A 19,830-nucleotide genomic window follows, 5' to 3' on the forward strand; every position below is an offset into this window, starting at 1 on the left:
AATGATAATTCGAAAACACTTGATTGTATTGCGTATCTCACACAAACGTTCGCACTCCGACCGTTAACGAAATTCGAATGACCGACCAACTGACAGCTCCGGTTTTCACAAATCGAATTGACGATAGTTGTTTGACGTCTCGATTGAACATTGACGGGATTGTCAATGTATCGATTAAAATAAAATAAAGATTAATGTAACCACTGGGTTGAGTGTTCGTTACATTCGTAAATTGGTGAGGAAATGAAACAATCATTATTCACAGCAACCGTTTATTTACCAGTCGCCCTAGCATTTGTCGTTATACTACACATAATTACCGTAATTATTCTATATGTAGATCGACCGAGCCCCGCGGCGGCGCTCTAAACAATTTATACACGATTGCGGGGGCGATCCGAACAAATTAAACTATAATAAAAATACAAGCATCTTTATAGAGATTATAAACAATAGACTTGTGTCTAAGGGAATACGAAAACGCCATTTATTTATATTTGGTTCATTATGTAAAGTGATAGTTTCACAAAACTATAAGGGTTCCGTTTTTGAGGTTCGAAACCGTAAAATTAAAGGTTTTGCAAAAGATAATCTACAGATAACAAACATGTTGTGACTTTGCAATGATTAAATGAATATGAATATGTTGTCATCATCATCATCCCTAGCGTTATCCTGCTTTGACACTTCCGCTTACCTAACCAGAAAATTTTCAGGTTCAGTTTTTTACAGAAGCGACTGCCTGTCTGACCTTCCAACCCGCGAAGGGAAAACCAGCCCAATACAGATTAGGTCACATACCTCCGAAACGCATTCCTCGGGAATGTGGGTTTCCTCACGATGTTTTCCTTCACCGCTGAGCACGTGATAATCATTTAAGACCCAAACATGAATTCGAAGGCCCAAAGCCTTTACAGGGATTCGAACATGCGACCTCAAAGTTAGAGTCAAGCGTTCTACCACCTGGGCAACCACGGCTAAATAATAAACATTTACAAATTTTGCCTTCAAACTTTACTTACATTTATAATACAGTGATTTAGAAATCCCATTGTCCATGATTTTGGAATGTTCAAAAACACATTGCAAAATGAAAATCTAACAACAAAATGGCGTTTTAGTATTGAGTAAATTAATTACATTTTTAAAAAGCTATGCTTTAGTATTCAAACAAGTCATGGTACTTAATTTAAGGAATAAAACTTAAAAATGCGACACTACAAATCATTGCTTGAATTTTTCAAAAATATCGATTTATCTCCCATAATTATTTATTACACAACAGAAATATTTTTGGTTATTTCCAAGTTATTGAAGAAAGGATCTTAATTTATTTAACATTTTGAGATCGAAATTTTGAAAATAATTAAAACACATAATACCGGATTCTTACCCTTACCGCGTTAATCTGGGATATGAGACTCCCGATATTCCCATTTTTTTTCATATCCCTGATAATATCATATATGAAAAAAAAATTGGGAATATCGGGAGTCTCATATCCCAGATTAAAGCGGTAAGAACCCGGTATTATGTGTTTTAATTATGCTAATAACCGTGTAAACCTCGAAACATTGTTCGAAATTTTGATTTCACATTTGTTGTCAAACTGGAGGATGAAAAATCTATTAAATACAGTATTTAACCTAACATCCAAAAGGCACGTGAGTCCAAGCGCCTTTGCATTCCTTTTGTCCAGCGATCTCTCTTGTTACATCGTCAATTGTAAAACATCCCCACTACGGCTACACCAGGAGCGGATCCAGCATTTGGGGGGCGGGGGGGAAATTAGATAAAACCTAGAGAATTAGATATTTGATAATTGCAGTGGCCACCCATGAGGGGGGTTATGACACCCCCCCACCCCGGGTTAACTACTTGGCCGGACAAATGGGGATTGCTGAAGGCTCTCACCCGGTACAACGTTTAAGACAACAAGCCTGAGGGTGCCCAGATGGGCGCGAACCTCGGCTCAGGGCGTCGTATGAGAGGAAAAATATTTGAAATTAATCCTAGTGGGTCGATAGCGATAAGCGCTGATTGAGGGTCCTGAAGTGTTTGGTGCCGCGAGCTGATTGGCTGCCCCTATTATGCCTCCCTCCCCCCTCCCCCCTGGTCCGCCCATGGGCTACACACATAAAAAATAAACTGTACTTTGCATACATACCATCATACTATAGACAAATAGACTCGTCGCAAAGGATTTTTTCTAGTGTCTAAACCGGTGTTGTTAATGCGTATACATTAACTTATGTAGATAGTATAAGTTCGTTCTGTCAAATTAAGTTGTTTTGCTTGTTAAAATAAAGAGCACGGTCACGAGTACTAACATGTACATACTCTTTGAAACCATGTCACATTAACTTTTATGAAAAATTAAACCGTAAGTCTCATTAAATGTCAAATATGATAGTGTGACAGGGTTCTAAAGTGGGTACATGATATTGCTCATGATGGTACAGTGTCGCCGTTACGCCCATTGCGACTAGTACAGTCATGAGCAATATAATGTACCCACTTTAGGACTCTGTCGCATTAACATTTTTGACATTTAGTGAGACTTACAGTTCAATTTGTCAAAAAAGTTAATGTGACATGGTATTAAAGTGTATACATATTAATGCTCGTGACCGTACACTAAGTTATTTATATAGCACAAGTTCGTTGTGTCTGTTAAAATAAAGAGCAGTATCGATTGTACAGTGACAACATGCGCCGCGGACGTTTTTTTAAAGATATTAGTAGTCTATTTGTTCATATACGAGGTCAATGCATACCATATAATTTTAAAAATAAATGTATGTTCATTCCACATTATCTATCAACTATTTATATAGTGCAACATCAGTCCCTAAAACAAGCAAGTTTTAAATCTTTGAAAATTATTACACAATAAATTATTACATTTCTGTTAGCCCTCGTTATGTAAGCTTGTATTGAAGCCTGACCACGAACCAAAAGTACATTATAGGCACTGATTACTAAACTAACTGCTTAAAATATGTACAATTATTATAAATCAACACTAAAACTAATATATTTATGGTAAGTGATAAATTTCATAAACTTCTCTGAAACGGTCACGTTTGTATGATAATTCAGGGCCCGTATCACACGATACTGAATGGGGACAAAGCTACTTAATCATATAACGTTATAAATATGCCGCCACTCAGTAGATGTGCATTCAGCCTTATTTTTGAAATTATCATTAAAACATTTTATAGATTAATAGCCAGTTACATCCATTTCAATTTATAAGCAAAACATTGGTGCTAATTCCTGCAGACGCCATCTAATTTTATTTTAAGTTATACCTGTCATTTTCTTATCCGTTGAAATAGAAAGGGACGGGTAATCGACAGGCATAAAATTTATGGGATACACGTCAATTTTAAGCAGAAATCTAAAACACAACCTTCTAAAAAATTTACATCGGCCAATAACCCGACAGAGTTAAGTAGACAGCACGTCAAACGGGCTACATACCAGCGAGATGCCTATTTTATTCGCTCGGTATATTCATTCGTTTTAAAATTAACTTGTTGACAATCATCCGTCCCTTTCCTTTTCGGCGGATAAGAAAATGACGGATATAACTTAGGCGGTGTCTGCAGGAATCGGGGCCATTATGGTTATAACAAAATTGCACTACATATAACAGTATTTAAAAAGTTTGTATAAATGATATTTGTTTCAAATAATAGGGGATAAATTAGTGTTATAAGGTAATATACGATTCTACAGCCACTGTCTACTCCGAAGGTAGAAAAAGTGATGGATTTAACACGATATTTTGCTTAGAAAATGAATGTTTCGCTCAGTTTCTGACTGTTCTAAATTCTGCTAGTAAAATATATACTATTTTTTATATATTTTATTTCATGATTCTCTACTGCTTGGTATATATTTTAATTTATTTATCTTAAGTCAAATTTGGTATTAATTTTACTATTGCTTATAGTTTTAGTAATGGATTTGTGTTTCTTATAATTAATGTTGCATGATTCATTCGGAAATTTGATGAGCTTTGTTACTTTGATGAATTTTATATCTCGTGTTTTAAACCTGTACCATTACACGGCTTTTCATACACTGACAGATTACATCAAATATAAAACGCATTCGTTTCTTTTCGTATCTTCGGCTTACTAAAAATGCTATCACCACCAAAATTATCAATTTATACATTCCTTAACGCTAAATTTCAAGATGTCTGCCGATCAAGTTACCGAAAGAATCCCATCCAAAAAATATATCATAAAAACTGCTAAAATGCACAAAACACGCACAAATTTAAAGGTTTATCCTGTACATCTACGAGAACTTTGCAACTTTCCCGAAAAATCTGACTGTCACACCGTTAAAAACAAACTTATGCCCTCTAGAAACCCTATTTCTCCCTATCCATCCACAGGGAAGGCCCGTGCCCCAGCAGTGGGGACGTTAATGGGCTGATGATGATGAATGCCTATTTATTTGTCTACATGTCATGTATTTAAAACAGTATACGGTTTTTCATAATGAATTTGACTACGGAAATCTAAACCACACTGTTATTACCATAATAACGTGAGTTGTACAGTCTGTTTATAGTGTTATCGAACAACTAACCACTGAACATAATTCTTCTTCTATCGTGTGGGTTGTGAGGTGGATCACCAACCTCATCAACCTTCGACGCGACGTGAGAGAACTTAAGGTCGTTGGTACACGCGACTACCGGGACACCCGCGATTTTTTCAAGATGTCGCACTCCAAAGGAAATGCAGAAGAGCCAAAGAAAAAACAGTGCCTATTTTCATAAGAAATTAGAAAACTAATCTTCTTCGTGTGGGTTGTCTGTGAGGTGAATTACCATCCTCATCAACCCTGGCATCAGGGTTACTATTGAGCCGTCAAAAGCCCCTGACATGGCTCATGTAACGATTACGTACTTCCATCAGTAAGTAGTAACCGGGACCAAGGGCTTAACGTGCCTTCCGAAGCACGGATCGTCTTTCGGACATTCGGGTGATCAGCCTGTAATGTAACCAAACTAGGGATGACACAAGAAATTTTTGTGGTAAATTGTGATAAATGTTCGCTTGCCACTGGAAGAAATTGCTGCTTAGCAATAAGGCCGCCAGATTGTACTGTATCTTTAGTTCATGTGTGTAAAACTTGTTTTGTATGGTGTGTGCAATAAAGTATACTTGTTGTGGTTAATGTCCCCACCGGGATTCGAATGTGGAATGGTAGTAAACGGTTAGGGGTCGGGCAGCGCGCTTATGTAGTTTAAAATTCTTCGATTTTCCGCATCGTTACTCTACTATTTTAAACAGAACGTCGCTACTAGCCAGATTGTTTCAGGTATTAGTTGTTCGATATAAAATACTACTATTAAACTTTAAATTATATAAAGTATTACATCAATATTGGTGCTAACTCCAGTACGGTCACGAGCATTAATATGTATACACTTTGGTACCATATTAATGCTCATGTCACATTAACTTTTTTGATAAATTGAACTGCAAGTCTCACTAAATGTCAAATATGTTAGTGCAACAGAGTCCTAAAGTGGGCACATTATATTGCTCATGACTGTACACACCATCTAATTTTATTTTAAGTTATACCTGTCATTTTCTTATCCGCCGACAAAGTATGGGACGAGTAATCGACAGCCATAAAAGCTATGGAACACACGTCAATTTCAGGCAGGAATTTTAAAAGCCCTCCCAATTTTTTATATTGGGCAAAAACCCGAAATAATTAAGTTGACATCACACACATAACAGCGAGATGCCTATTTTATTCGCCTGGGTTATTCGTTTATTTTAAAACACTTGTCAATTACCCGTCCCTTTCCTTTTCGGCGGATAAGAAAGTGACGGGTATAACTTGAAATAAAATGAGGTATCTGCAGGAATCGGCGCCAATATCTCTAATCACACCAAATGTATGTAGATTCGTTTCGTGGCTTACTTTTAGTCTACAGCCGAAGTCGAACACTTGTTTTGTACGAAAAATATTCCAAACCCTTACATTTATTGAAGCAAAGATTGTACCCTTCATTTATGCTTTGCATCTTTGGACTAAGACAGTTTATTAAAGGACATTGCACAAGTTATAGGTAGTCATAAGACTAAATAATATTCGATTGTTCTATTTTTATAATTGATTTAAATGCTAGTAAAGACCATACGGAGGCGGGGTGGGGTGGTTAGGTTAATGACACCTGAAATCAATTAATCTAAACAGCAACATTGCTATCTGACATTTGTTTGACATTGCGCACTTACTTTTATATGCGCAAATGTCAAATTGCAATATTGCTTTTTTACATGGATTGCTTCTATGTGGCCATTTTAGCCCCGCAGGTATCCGTCGATCGCGAGAACACGTACCATGACATACGGTCACGAGCATTAATATGTATACACTTTGGTACCATGTCACATTAACTTTTTTGACAAATTAACTGTAAGTCTCACTAAATGTCAAATATGTTAGTGCGACAGAGTCCTATTGCTCATGACGGTACACCCGCTCCTCGCCAGCTATGTTTAAGTCCCATATATTAAGGGGCGAGCATACTGCCATTAACCAGGTACAAATCCTGGAAACCACAACAACTATCTGTGAACATGGATTCAAACTCAAAGTCGAACTTAGTTTCCCTTAGGTTGGAAGGTCAGACAGGCAGTCGCTTCTGTAAAAAACCGGACCTGTCATCTGCAGGTTAGGTAAGCGGACCCTGTGAGAACGGGATATAAGGGAGATAAAAGTCGAACTTTGTGGTTTAGAGCACAAGCAAGCGACGGCGACAATTAAGTCATTTTAATACCGATTTTGTAAGAATCAGCAGGCTAAGGAGCAAGGGAGAGCGCTAGAGATGTCCGTCTCATGCGTTAAGCGGCGCACGGTAAGGATGAGATTTTTGTACGCAGTGTTCGGGGTGCGGTAACGCGGCTAAAAACGAATACGTCATTCAACGAAGAGAAACACCCTCATAACCCTTTGCTTAGGCTATCTAGAGTCGTAAGACCGAATGTTCTTTTAAAATCCAAAACCCATTATTTAACTATTGTGTCTGGAAATCTCGGCGTTAAGAGGTTAAGGTGTTAGTGACATCGTAACGGAAACTTCCAGGGATGATTGAACCATGATTATCAGTTGATACCAAGTTGAATTTTCCGTAAACTAAAAACAATTTTAAAAAGCACTAAAATTTTCATGAATTTTCCGACCGGATATTCCACTTGATATTAAACTCAGAAGCATGATCTGAATCATCCCCTTCAGTATTCGTTACGATGCCACTAACACCCTGTATGTTCATTATAGTAACGATATTATTTAGCCTTATTTTGTTTCATGGTATGAAACCTTACACACATGTCTTCATAAAGAATTTGGATGAAAAATGTACAATGACGCTCATAATATAAAACTAGTATTATAAGGCCATGTTTCACCATTTGCTGACAAACAGTCTTATCCGGCAGATTAGTATTGCTATCAGCCACTTATGCGTCAGATAAGATAGTAGATAAGTTTATAGACGTCCGTGAAACAGACCCTGAATTAACGTAGTCAACTGGACAGACGCTTTGTAAATTATAAAAATATATTTGGACAATTAATTTGACAATCATTCAGCATGAACTAACCTCTCCGAGCCACCTTTGCCCACAGCGGGGTTAAAAAAGCCAGAAGCAATTCATCTAAAAAAAGCCGTATTTCAATTTGACATTTGCGCATATAAAAGCAAGTGCGCAGTGCAGACAAAAGTCAAATAGAAATATTGCTTTTATTAGATGAATTGCTTCGATTTGGGCTTTTTGAACCCCTGTGGTGCGCATACGGCTTGTACGTGTACTTTATTATTTATAATTTGCACGTAAATATAGCGAGGTGTAGCCAAGACGCCCCCGACTCAGCATTTGTTATGAAACACTCCCACGCTGATTTTCAGAGCCTGATAGGGACAAAGAAACATCGTAATTAGGTCAAAAATATATGAGTCAGTAGGTATTGGGCCTTTGGCGGCTAATAGTAACCCTGACACCAGGGTTGATGAGGTTGGTACTCCGCCTCACAACCCACACGATAGAAGTATGTAGGTATTTTCATCATCACTAATTTAAGAGCCACGCTCTTGTCGGTGTAGTATTCTCCAGTCTTGTTTATCAAAGCCCAATTCTTTCACTTCCTTCTTCTATCGTGTGGGTTGTGAGGTGGATTACCAACCTCATAAATATGAAATTGAAACCAATTTTGTGGCATTTATATCACTATTCTACTGTCATAATAACGTCAGGTGTCAGGTTACGTTTGAAGGCCTATAGATTGCATTGGTAATGTGCGCAGGGTACATACATAGTGTGTGGTGTAGCGCGGTGCGCAGGCGCTACTGGAAGTCCGCGAGTGACTGGCGCCAGGTGGCGTGGAAGGGGATGCGGAGCAGCTTCAGCTTGGTGTTGGGCAGCTGGGCCGACAACAGGCGCTGCAGCGTCGGCAGCGGGAGGATCTCCACCTGACGAACAAAACCTTGTATGATTCTTCTTCAAAGCAAATAAGAATAAAATATTTGTTTATTTTAGTACGTCCCTAACGGCTCTTAACGTGCCTTCCGAACCTCTGAGAATCTTACTTGTAGACCGTAATGTCCTAACCAAACTAGGGGTAACAGTGTTTTTTGGGATATGTCACCACCGGGATTCCAACCCTCCGGATCGTGAGCCCAACGCTCAACCACTGGACCACGGAAGTCGTTATCCGTAAATTACTTTACGATTACACATATGAATTGGCTGTATGGGCATAGTTCCCTTTGCCTTGCCCTTTGGGGAAAACAATAAAAAAACAAAAAAGGTACTTGTGGCGGTCCGTGCACATGGTGGTGGTCGGGCAGCCGGCAGCCGGGCACGGGTTTGAGCACGGGGATGCACTCGCCGAGGTCGCGCGGCGCCTTGTCGCCCGCCTGCTTGCATTGGTCGATGAACAGCTCTGTCACGCGGAGCAGCTCGATGGTCACGCCCCACATCAGGTGCGTTAAGCTGTCTTTTAATCGGAGTACGCCGCTTAGCACCTGACGAATACAATCAATACTATTTAGTCACATGATAACAGCATTAAGATGAAATATAAGTCTCAACGGGTTACCAATGAGGAAGTTCTGCGGCAAGTTCAAAGTAAACGCAAACTTTTGCAGACCGTCAAAAAGAGAAAAGTATTTAGGGCATGTGCTAAGACACGAAAGGTACTAGCTGCTGCAACTCATAATGATGGGCAAAGTCGCAGGAAAAAGAAAAGTGGGTCGGAGGAGGAAGTCCTGGTTGCGTAATATCAGGGAGCGGACCGGGATCACGAGTGCGGTCGAACTGTCCCGCCTCACGGGAGATACGGATAAATTTTCAGAGCTGATGGCTAACCTCCACTAGTTGGAGAGGCACCTGAAGAAGAAGATGAAATATGGTACTTGACTGGGTCAAAGACAAATTTTAACATGGTAATCTAGAAATAGAAGCCAGCCTGAAGTAATCAAAACTCAATCTCATTTTACTTCCTGACGTAACAATGAGGACGACGTTTGACCGTTTATTGATGACTTCACAGGACAGTATTTCGATACAAACTCCTAACCAAACTTTTCGTAAAAAGTATCACTTACTAAATAGTGACAGAGACCACTTAAAGTGCCTTCCGAGACACGAAATTATATAAATTTCAGGGGCTCTTTAGTTAGTGAATGTGTGAGTATGACAATAAGTAAATATACCTGTTTGTTGGTGGTAGCGGACTGGGAGACATATGTCGGTATGATCAGTAGCCTCTGGATGTTCTTGCATTCAGCCAGCGCGTCGTCGAAGCCCACCTGATAAAAAACAATAGTATTTTAATATAACAAGTGTATGAGATTATGAGTTTTCCTCTCCAATATGATGAACGTATTTGGGCGAAGGGTTGGTAAATGTGTGTGAATCGGTCTGTGCGAAGCACACTACACAACTACACGAAATACATTCCGGCGTGGTGTTTAGTTGACAGCTGGAGTTGAGTGTAGTGTATGTATAGCCGTGGTACCTGGACGTCGATGTGTGTGTATGTATAGCTGTGATACTTTGACGTTGATGTATGTGTATAGCTGTGGTACTTTGACGTTGATGTATGTGTACAGCAGAGGTACGTGGATGTGTGTGTATCGCCGCGGTACCTTGACGTCGATGTTGACGAGCTCGAGGCGCGTGAGCAGCGGCAGCTCGGCCAGCGCGCGCAGGATGTGCGGCGCCGCGCACTGCGCCGTGCCGCGCTCCAGGCGCAGGCGCCGCAGCCGCCGCAGGCGCGACACCACGCCCGCGAACTCCGCGCGGAACGTGCACTCGCCCAGCTCCAGCGACTCCAGCTGCTCCAGCTGACCGATTATGTCGCTCGCGCACCACCCCAGCTCCTGTCCATGCCGGGATATTATTACCACACATGTTAGACATACATAAACAGCCTATATACGTCCCACTGCTGGGCAAAGGCCTCCCCTCAATCAACCGGAGGGGGTATGGAGCATACTCCACCTCGCTGCTCCACTGCGGGTTGGTGGAGGTGTTTTTACGGCTAATAGCCGGGACCAACGGCTTAACGTGCCCTCCGAAGCACGGAATCATCTTACTTTTTCGGACAATCAGGTGATTCAAGCCTGAAAAGTCCTTACCAAACAAAGGACAGTCTCACAAAGTGATTTCGACAATGTCCCCATCGGGAATCGAACCCGGACCTCCAGATCGTGAGCCTAACGCTCTAACCACTAGACCACGGAGGCTGTTATTTGTTTCGGAGAGCGCCATTTGGAACCCTGGGACCGGACTTGCACCGGTGACCTATTAATTTTCTTACGTGCAGCTTTCACTAACACAGTTGGCTCGACCATTATACATGGCGATCCGGCTCACCACCTATCACGTTGGTCTAACAGAAAACTCGGTGAGGTGTGGGTACTTAGTTCATCTTGCGATCTTCTATTTGGATGTCAAACATAATAATAATTGGATATGTAAATTATGAACATCGGATTACTAAATAAAGACAGGCCCAAAGGTGACAAAAACGTTTTCTTTTTTCTATTTAACTTATTTATGCGACATTTTGTCACGTGTTTCTCTACCGTCACAGGTTGCTTTTTCATACAAATTCCAGAGTAATTTCGTGTTTTGACGTTTAGTAAAAAAGTAACTGATTTGACTAGTTGGAAACCTATAATAACTTCTTCGATCGTGTGGGTTGTGAGGTGAATTACCAACCTCATCAACCCTGGTGTCAGGGTCTATAATAACTGACCTTGATAGATGTGAGTGAGAGGTGCTGCAGGTTGGTGAGGGCAGCGAGGGGCGTGAGAGGGCGCGTGAGGGACAGGCCGGCCATGCTCTTGAGGCGCAGCTCGTGCAGCAGCGGCAGCGACGCCAGCGGGCCCGGGTCCAGCAGGGCGTCCCGGATGGCAAGCGCCGACAGCGAGCGCAACCCAGGGAGGCCGCGGCACACTGCCTCCACCGCGCTCGCTGGACATCGGCACATTTCTATCCTGGAAATTCAGGAAAATAGTCCAGTTACATAACATGTAGTGAAGGAAAAAAAAATCCAACGCACGATCGCTTACCTCACCGAGCTTTCAAAACAAGGATGGAAGGTCAAACTAACATTGAATATAGGAGGATTTTTAAAATGTTTCTTACAGATTTAGTATACAGGTTTAGTAGTCAAAACCTGTACGTGTGTGTGTGTGTGTGTGTGAAACGTTTGGTGACTGGAGGAAGGAATCTTGGAATATTATAGTCTTTACCGCCGGTAAATAAATAATTATTAATAAATAGACGGGGTTTACGTATGCTCCTTCTAGAAAAAAACAAAAATAACACTCGATCATTGGTTTATAATTCGGGTAACTAAGTTCATATATTCAAATTTCAATAAATTGGCAGAATTAGTGATCAACCAAGTGAAACCGACCAATCAAAATCGTATGCCGCTTCAGTGCGCTGCAGAGCCTAACGGTCACGACTACTAATATGTATACTTACACTTTGATACCATGTCACATTAACTTTTTTGACAAATTCAACCGTAAGTCTCATTACATGTCAAATATGATAGTGCGACAGGGTTCTAAAGGGGTGTAGCGGACCAAACTAGTTGGCCACCTAGTTCCGCTCACATGCAACACATGGCGCCACATTCAATAATGCAGTCTTCAAGCGGTCATGAAACGCGGTATCGAAGTTTACACAGCAAGACGGCATATATACAACTTCCAACACAACACTGTTGGATCGTCGATCCCTAGTCACACTACCAACTTGTGGCTAGCGGGGTACTATGGTCAGTTCGGTACCCCGAAAACATCCTTTGGCGGCAGCACACCCTCGCCGCCAAAGGGGATACATGATATTACTCTGCACAGCACGTAACATACCTCTCTATGGTGTCGACAGTGGGTATGTGTTGCGCGAACTGCTGCCAGAAGACTGTGTCGTTCTGTGGCAGCAGCATCTTGCGCAGGTCCAGTCGCTTCGTGCCGTGCCGCTTGAGTGCGCTGCAGAGCCCACCCCAGTCGCTCACCTGCGGGTATGTACAGCTATCGTTATGATAACACCATAGAGATTGCACTTAAGAGGTCTGGATAGATTTAAAATAAGATAAGATATACCTACTTTATGGAGCGCGCCATATTAGGCATCCACCTGGTAGATCCACACATTCAGCAACGCAAAGGTATACGAATCGTTAGGCTTAAGTGGAGATGTGCAGGACACTTGGCAAGACGGGAAGAGAACAGATGGACTAAGGCTGTTACAGAATGGTGGCCAAGAGACGGTATGCGATATCGAGGCAGACCACCAGCCCGGTGGTCGGATGACATTGTGAGGTACGTCGGAAATCAATGGATGAGACTTGCACAGGACCGGAAAGGATGGCGTGAAAGAGAGGAGGCCTGTACGCAGCAGTGGGTGGAAACAGGCTGAGTAGATAGATAGAGTAGAAACACTAGCAGGCCTAGCACGCTAAGTAAGCGCGACGCGAGATAAAATAACATACTTGGTACACGCGACTACCGGGACATCCGCGATTTTTTCAAGATGTCGCACTCCAAAGTAAATATCTTATCACTGTATATTGCTTCATAAGAAATGAGAAAACTAATTTTCTTCTATCGTGTGGGTAGTGTGTGAGGTGGATTACCAAACTTACCAACACTGGTGTCCAACAAAGGCCCGTGACATGGCTCACTACTAACTTGCATCAGTAAGTAGCAACCGGGACCAACGGCTTAACGTGCCTTCCGCACGGATCATCTTACTTTCGGACAATCAGGTGATCAGCCTGTAGTGTCCTAACCTAACTAGGGATCACAAAGTGATTTTTGTGTTACCTCCCCACCGTGATTCGAACCCGAGCCTCCGAACGCTTAACCACTAGACCACAGAGGCCGTTATGAACCTAATAATAACCATTTTACAAACTTACATGTGAGTTTTTCATCCGTACGTGCCTCCATAGCGCCGGCGTGGCGGCTAGCGTCCTCCACAGCCGACACACTCGCGCGCAGTGCGCCAGCTCACGCATGCCTAGGTATTGGAATATCTGGGGGGAAAAAATACTTGGCTAAATTTTGATCTTTTTTGTGGAAAGCGCAGCTGGATCGTAATAGGTGGAGTGCCAAGGTCTCTAATTACCTCAACGGGAAATAGGCGTGAACTTATGTTTTATATATGTTATACTTTTTCAAGCTACTATATAAACCAATAAGTTTTATTAAAAACATCATAGATTAGATTCATTTATTTCACATTTAGTTATACAACACATTTTAGACACAATATAAAACGGTAACAACATAAATATGATCGTCGAAAATTATAATAAAATAATGTCAACAAAGAAGATAATAAATTAAATCAAAATGTCAAAAGATAATAAATCAATTACAATGTCATGGCTAATAATAATTATAAATTAATTATGTATAAAATAAAATTACATTCAAGTAATTACAATAAAATACAATGTCAATTTTTAATAAAATCGTCCACAGAATATAGCTCCATATCCAACAAAAGGTTTTTTAGACGGTGACCGAATGATACGTCACATACCTCATTTTTTATACTAGTGGGTAGTTGGTCATATAACGTCGGAATAGAATGAAAACTACAAGGTAAGAGAGGTAGGGGAAGACCAAGAAGAGCTTACACAGATCATAGAGAAGGTGAACGTGGTATCTTATAAGGAAGTGATAATTATGACCTTTGATAGACAAGAATGGAGACAAAAGCGTGGCTCTTAAATTAGTGATAATGAAACCAATGCGAGAGCGGCAAAGTCTACTTTTTTTTGACGTGTCTTATTGTAGATTTGCCGCAGAGTGCATTTACTATGCCGGACAAATGGGGAGCGCTGAAGGCTCTCACCCGGTACAACGTTTAAAACAACAGGCCTGAGGGTGCCCAGTTGGGCGCGAACCTCTAAGTCTCATTAAATGACAAATATGATAGTGCGACAGAGTTCCAAAGTGGGTACATGATATTGCTCACGACTGTACAGTAGTGTTGATATTACAAAACTAACCTGTACAACAACGTTATAGTTCTTCTCCTTGGCCTTGTTGTAGAAGGCGGTGAAGTGGTCGGCGTCGTCGAGCCGCGGGCGGCCCCGGCGCCGCGGGGACAGCGCGGCCGCGTCGGGGGGCGCCGCGCCGTTCGATATGCGCCCGCGCGTGCGTTTGTCTTCGCTGGACAAGTTAAATTATATATATTATACAATCTCCATCGTAAACATCATGGTATAAGACCTGCGGGCCTAGCACCGTAAGCACGCGACTCTTTCTCGCCGCGACAGAGGTCGTCTGTCTCTTTCTGTGCGGTACTGTGAGAGAGTGACGGGTGACGTATGTCGAGGCGAGAAAGAGTCGCGCGCTAACGGTGCTAAGCCCGCAGGTATGCTCAAAACTGACAGCTAGCATTTTCAAGGTTAGCCCAGCTGACGTCATCCGTAAAAAATAAATTACCCACGTCCTATGTTTTTAATTTACTTTGCAAGGATTTTTTTTACTTTTAATAAAAGATTTTTAATAATTCACTTAATTTTCAATAATAAAATTCGCGTCCTTGGAATGTTGGAGATACCAATTTCCGAGATTCCGAGAAACTGTGAAAGGCATACTTACAATACAAGGAATAAAAATAAAATTGTTGTTCAAAATTCTAGATTAAGTAAATTAAATTCATCTTTTTTGGGGTTATGTATACGTTTTTACAATAAAATACCACATAATATTTTAAATTTGTCAGAGAACAAATTTAAAGCTCACGTGAAGCTTACTTTATGTAAAAAAGCCTATTATAAGATTAATGATTACCTAAATGATAAAAATGTCTGGTATTAAATGTGTTCCTCTAGTTATTAAATAACTTGTAATGTACCCTCATTGATTTAAAAGATGTGTTGCTGTTGCAGTTTCTTGTCATTTCTTCTCCTCAGCCATAACACCTTGCGAAATGACGTAAATTCAAAAATGTTACATTGACCTTCAACAAGTTTATCCATGATAATTACGTTGAATAAATGATTCTGATGATTCTGATTCCAATTGAATAGTAACACTTATGTCATCAATGGGCTAGCAATGGCGGCTTGTCATAGGATTGAGCATACCAGAGGCCTGTTTAATAAAACTTACAATTGTAAATTACAATGACAATTTAATGTACATTGCGGACTGTGTGATCACGAATATTTTGCAGTTTCATATTAGCTACGTAATGAACATCAAATTGTCGTTGTAATTTGCAATTGTAAGTTTTATTAAACAGGCCCCTGGTCTTCTTATACTGTGGTAAACATGTTTGGTGAGCTTCGACCAATAGTCATACGACGTTTATCTACGTAGATAGCATTCGCTGCGTTTGGTCGAAGCCATCGATATAATTCGCTCCACGCGCGGCACTGTTGCCATGCAGACCAGGATGATCTTGAGGGCAGTCTCAGCTAATATTACCTTATTAATACCACTCTTAGAACACGGGTGTTAGACTTTACACGCATACATGAAATGCCTAATCTGAATTTTTTAGTAACATATTTCCTGTGCCAGCATAAAAAAAGTATTTAAAAATACCTTACCTTAAGTATCCATCGCATCCGAATATAAAATATACACGTTTAACAATCGTTATAAAACAGCATTTTATTCTCGAATACAGTTTGATACATTTCCTTTATTGCTAACTTACAACTATTGATACAGATATATGAACATGGTAAATAACTTAAAACTTACTTAACAAACAAGACTAATAAATAAATTTCACTATGAAACATCCTGTATGTAAGTGACACCGTAACGAAATCTTTCGAGGGATGATTCAGACCATGATTCTGAGTTGATATTAAGTGGGATCTTCCGTCGCAAAAGTGTGAAACTGAAAAAAAAAACACATATTTCCGAAAGGAAATTCCACTTGATATCAACTCAGAATCAGCTTCTCAGTCGAACTCTCAGTATTCAAGTACATTCATGAGCAATATCATGTACATGTACCCACTTTAGAACCCTGTTGCACTATCATATTTGACATTTAATGAGACTTACGGTTTAATTTGTCATTAAAGTTAATGTGACGTGGTTTCAAAGTGTATACATATTAGTACTCGCCACCATACGGTGTTACTAACACAATGTATACCGCTTTATTACAAACCGAATAGCAAAACATAAAACTAGGTGTAAAATCCGCGTCACGAAAGAAGCACCGCGACCGCGGCTCTACTAGCGCAGATTCTGCAATAGAATTATTATAACTTATCAACTGGTTTCTTTAGAATCCGCTGACTTTTTTCTTGGCGCGGATTATGTTAAATCTAGTTTTTGTTTAGTGATAACTTGTAAACACACTAGAGAGTAATTTTCTAAAGCTCAATATCCACAGAGGCTGTATCGTGTGCGTTCCAGTGCCCAGCTAAGATACGACAGCTGAAAACGCTAACGCTACGCTAACCAAAAAGAAACTATACGAATTAAAATGTCTCTCTCTCTTTAAGAGCTGCGCTCTTGTCGGTGGAGTAATCGCCTTCATTACTCCATAGATAGGGCGTGTAGAACGGTGGTTGCCCCAATCGCCTTCCGTTCCGCAGCACACAGACAAATTTCTCAATCGGTTATGTTCTAGCAATTCTTTTGATGTTCTGGTAATTAAAATGTATGAGAACATTTTGTAAGCTTCGTATTTCACTTTAGCAGCTTTTTTTGACGGCATTAACTGGCCCGGACAAATGGAAAGCGCTGAGGGCTCTCAAGCGATAGCTAATTGACTATTCCGAGAGGAATTCATGTAAGACAGGTCTAAAAACGGCTACATTGCTTCATCATCACTAATTTAAGAGCCACGCTCTTGTCGGTGTAGCATTCTCCGTGCTACTTTTAGGGAATAATAAGGCTATAGTGATTTCCGTCTTGCCTTCCGCCCGCGCTACATTGTTTAACTCATCTAAAAAAGTAAAATTTCTATTCGGCATTTGCGCTATATAGTAAGGGCGCAATGCCAACAAACGTCCAATAGCAATATTGCTTTTGAGATGATTTGCTTCATCGTTTTTAGACCCGCTCGTATATATGAATTGAATTCCGCTCTGTCCTTTTTGGACCTCTAGTTTGTATGCACGTGTTAACATAGAAATTACTTTCTAGAGAAAATATAATAATTTAAGAAGTACAAAATAAGTGTTTGTAACTTTTAAAATACTTCTCCGAAATCTGTCAAGTAGCCAATATTTTCCGATGTACATGCGATATTATTTACATTCATTTGATCATTCGCTTTTGTAATTATTTAATTCGCAATTTAAAAACTCTTTTCCTCGACTGTTAATGAATAGACAGACACTGATGAACATAAGAGAACATTTTATCTAAACATCGACTTATAATAACATTTCTTTATTTTACACATTAAAACTAAACAATGGTGCTGGATCCAGTAAACACCATCTAATTTTAATTTAAGTAATACCTGTCATTTTCTTATTCGCTGAAAAAGTGAGGGACGGGTAATCGACAAGCAAAAATTTATGGAACACATTGTTTTAAGTTTACGCGGTTATTGGTGCTAATTCCTGTAAATACCATCTAATTTTATTTTAAGTTATATCTGTCATTTTCTTATCCGCCGAAAAGGAAAGGGACGGGTAATCTACAAGCATAAAATTTATGGAACACACGTCAATTTTAAGCACAAATCTAAACCAACCGTCTAAAAATTTTACATCCGTCAATAACCCGACACAGTTAAGTAGACAGCACGACAAACGGATTGCATACCAGCGACGTACCTTTTGATTCGCCCGGGTTATTCATTCATTCACTCATTCTTCCTAAAATTAGGTGTGCGTCAAGCTAGCGGCCTCAAAAAAAAATGGGCACGAAAAAATAATTTGACCATACCAAAAAATAGTACTCTTATTGAAAAAAATAGTACCTGTTGTAAAAAAATTAGTACCATCACGGTTCTGGATTTATAGCCATGTTTTATTGCACTTGCTAGCTTGACGGTGAGCGAAATTTGGCGAGAGTTAACGACAAGGTCTTTCGCTTTGATTTAAACGCCAAAAAATAGTACCGAAATAGTACTCACCCCCTGCAAAATACCGAAAGTAGTACTTCAACGGTTCCAAAGTTATAAAGGCAGTTCTTTGATCCCGCTAGCTTGACGTTTTGAAAATACCTATTATCTGGGGAACGCTTGCATACTTCAGTATGTAACTAATGTCAATAAACTCGTATGAAATAGTACTCCCTACCATCATAATTTGGACCTGATTCTCTTTGTAGAAATGTTAAAAAATCATCATAACCTATGCCATACATTTGTTGTTGATACAGTCACGTAGACAATTACATAACCTCACAATTTATTCGTAAGTATTGCCATTTTGGAGGTCTACCCTACCATTTTTTTGCACTTCAGAGTGCTGCTATTACAAAAATTCCTATTGCATACACCCATATGCACTAATTTTAATAGAAAATGGCTGCATGGGTCTAGTTCTTATCGAAAACAATCTGTGATTTTAATACATCATAATACATTTTTAATCTGCTGTTTTATTTTATAATTTATACCTTCATGTTGAATTTGTTACGGATCGAAGTGTTTGTTAATAAACAATTTGCAGTATTTGTAGAATAACTCAAAGAGTTTCAACAATGATATTACTTTCATCTGACAACCCTGGCACTTCACCAATTTTTACCCAAAAATGGGGAAAAATACTAAAATCTGACAACATTCTTGACCATGTGTAATAATTTTGTTCGCGACTGTACTTGTCTTGATAAATGTATGACATAGGTTATAATGACTTTTGACATATTTCTACAAAGAGAATCAGGTCCAAATTATGATGGTAGGGAGTACTATTTCATACGAGTTATTGACATTAGTTACAAACTGAAGTATGCAAGCATTCCCCAGATAATAGGTATTTTCAAAACGTCAAGCTAGCGGGATCAAAGAACTGCCTTTATAACTTTTTAACCGTTAAAGTACTACTTTCGGTATTTTGCAGGGGGTGAGTACTATTTCGGTACTATTTTTTGGCGTTTAAATCAAAGCGAAAGACCTTGTCGTTAACTCTCGCCAAATTGCGCTCACCGTCAAGCTAGCAAGTGCAATAAAACATGGCTATAAATCCAGAACCGTGATGGTACTAATTTTTTTACAACAGGTACTATTTTTTTTTCAATAAGAGTACTATTTTTTGGTATGGTCAAATTATTTTTTCGTGCCCATTTTTTTTTTG

General features: G+C 39.8%; 1 protein-coding gene across 1 annotated transcript in view; it reads right to left on the bottom strand.

The window, feature by feature from the left end:
* Positions 1–2,107: 2,107 nt before the first annotated feature.
* Positions 2,108–19,830, bottom strand: part of LOC126376496 (uncharacterized) — a 46,691-nt gene continuing 28,968 nt past the window's right edge. The window contains exons 9-17 of the mRNA XM_050023925.1: positions 14,602–14,764; positions 13,501–13,617; positions 12,449–12,594; positions 11,320–11,560; positions 10,205–10,438; positions 9,770–9,865; positions 8,867–9,079; positions 8,368–8,524; positions 2,108–7,966 (exon numbers count right to left, since the gene is read on the bottom strand). Coding sequence (XP_049879882.1) covers positions 8,399–8,524; positions 8,867–9,079; positions 9,770–9,865; positions 10,205–10,438; positions 11,320–11,560; positions 12,449–12,594; positions 13,501–13,617; positions 14,602–14,764 — 1,336 coding nt within the window. The 3' untranslated portion in view covers positions 2,108–7,966; positions 8,368–8,398. The remainder of the gene's footprint in view (positions 7,967–8,367; positions 8,525–8,866; positions 9,080–9,769; positions 9,866–10,204; positions 10,439–11,319; positions 11,561–12,448; positions 12,595–13,500; positions 13,618–14,601; positions 14,765–19,830) is intronic.

The sequence above is a fragment of the Pectinophora gossypiella genome, chromosome 21 (assembly GCF_024362695.1).
Source record: "Pectinophora gossypiella chromosome 21, ilPecGoss1.1, whole genome shotgun sequence".
Classification (NCBI taxonomy): Eukaryota; Metazoa; Arthropoda; class Insecta; order Lepidoptera; family Gelechiidae; genus Pectinophora; species Pectinophora gossypiella.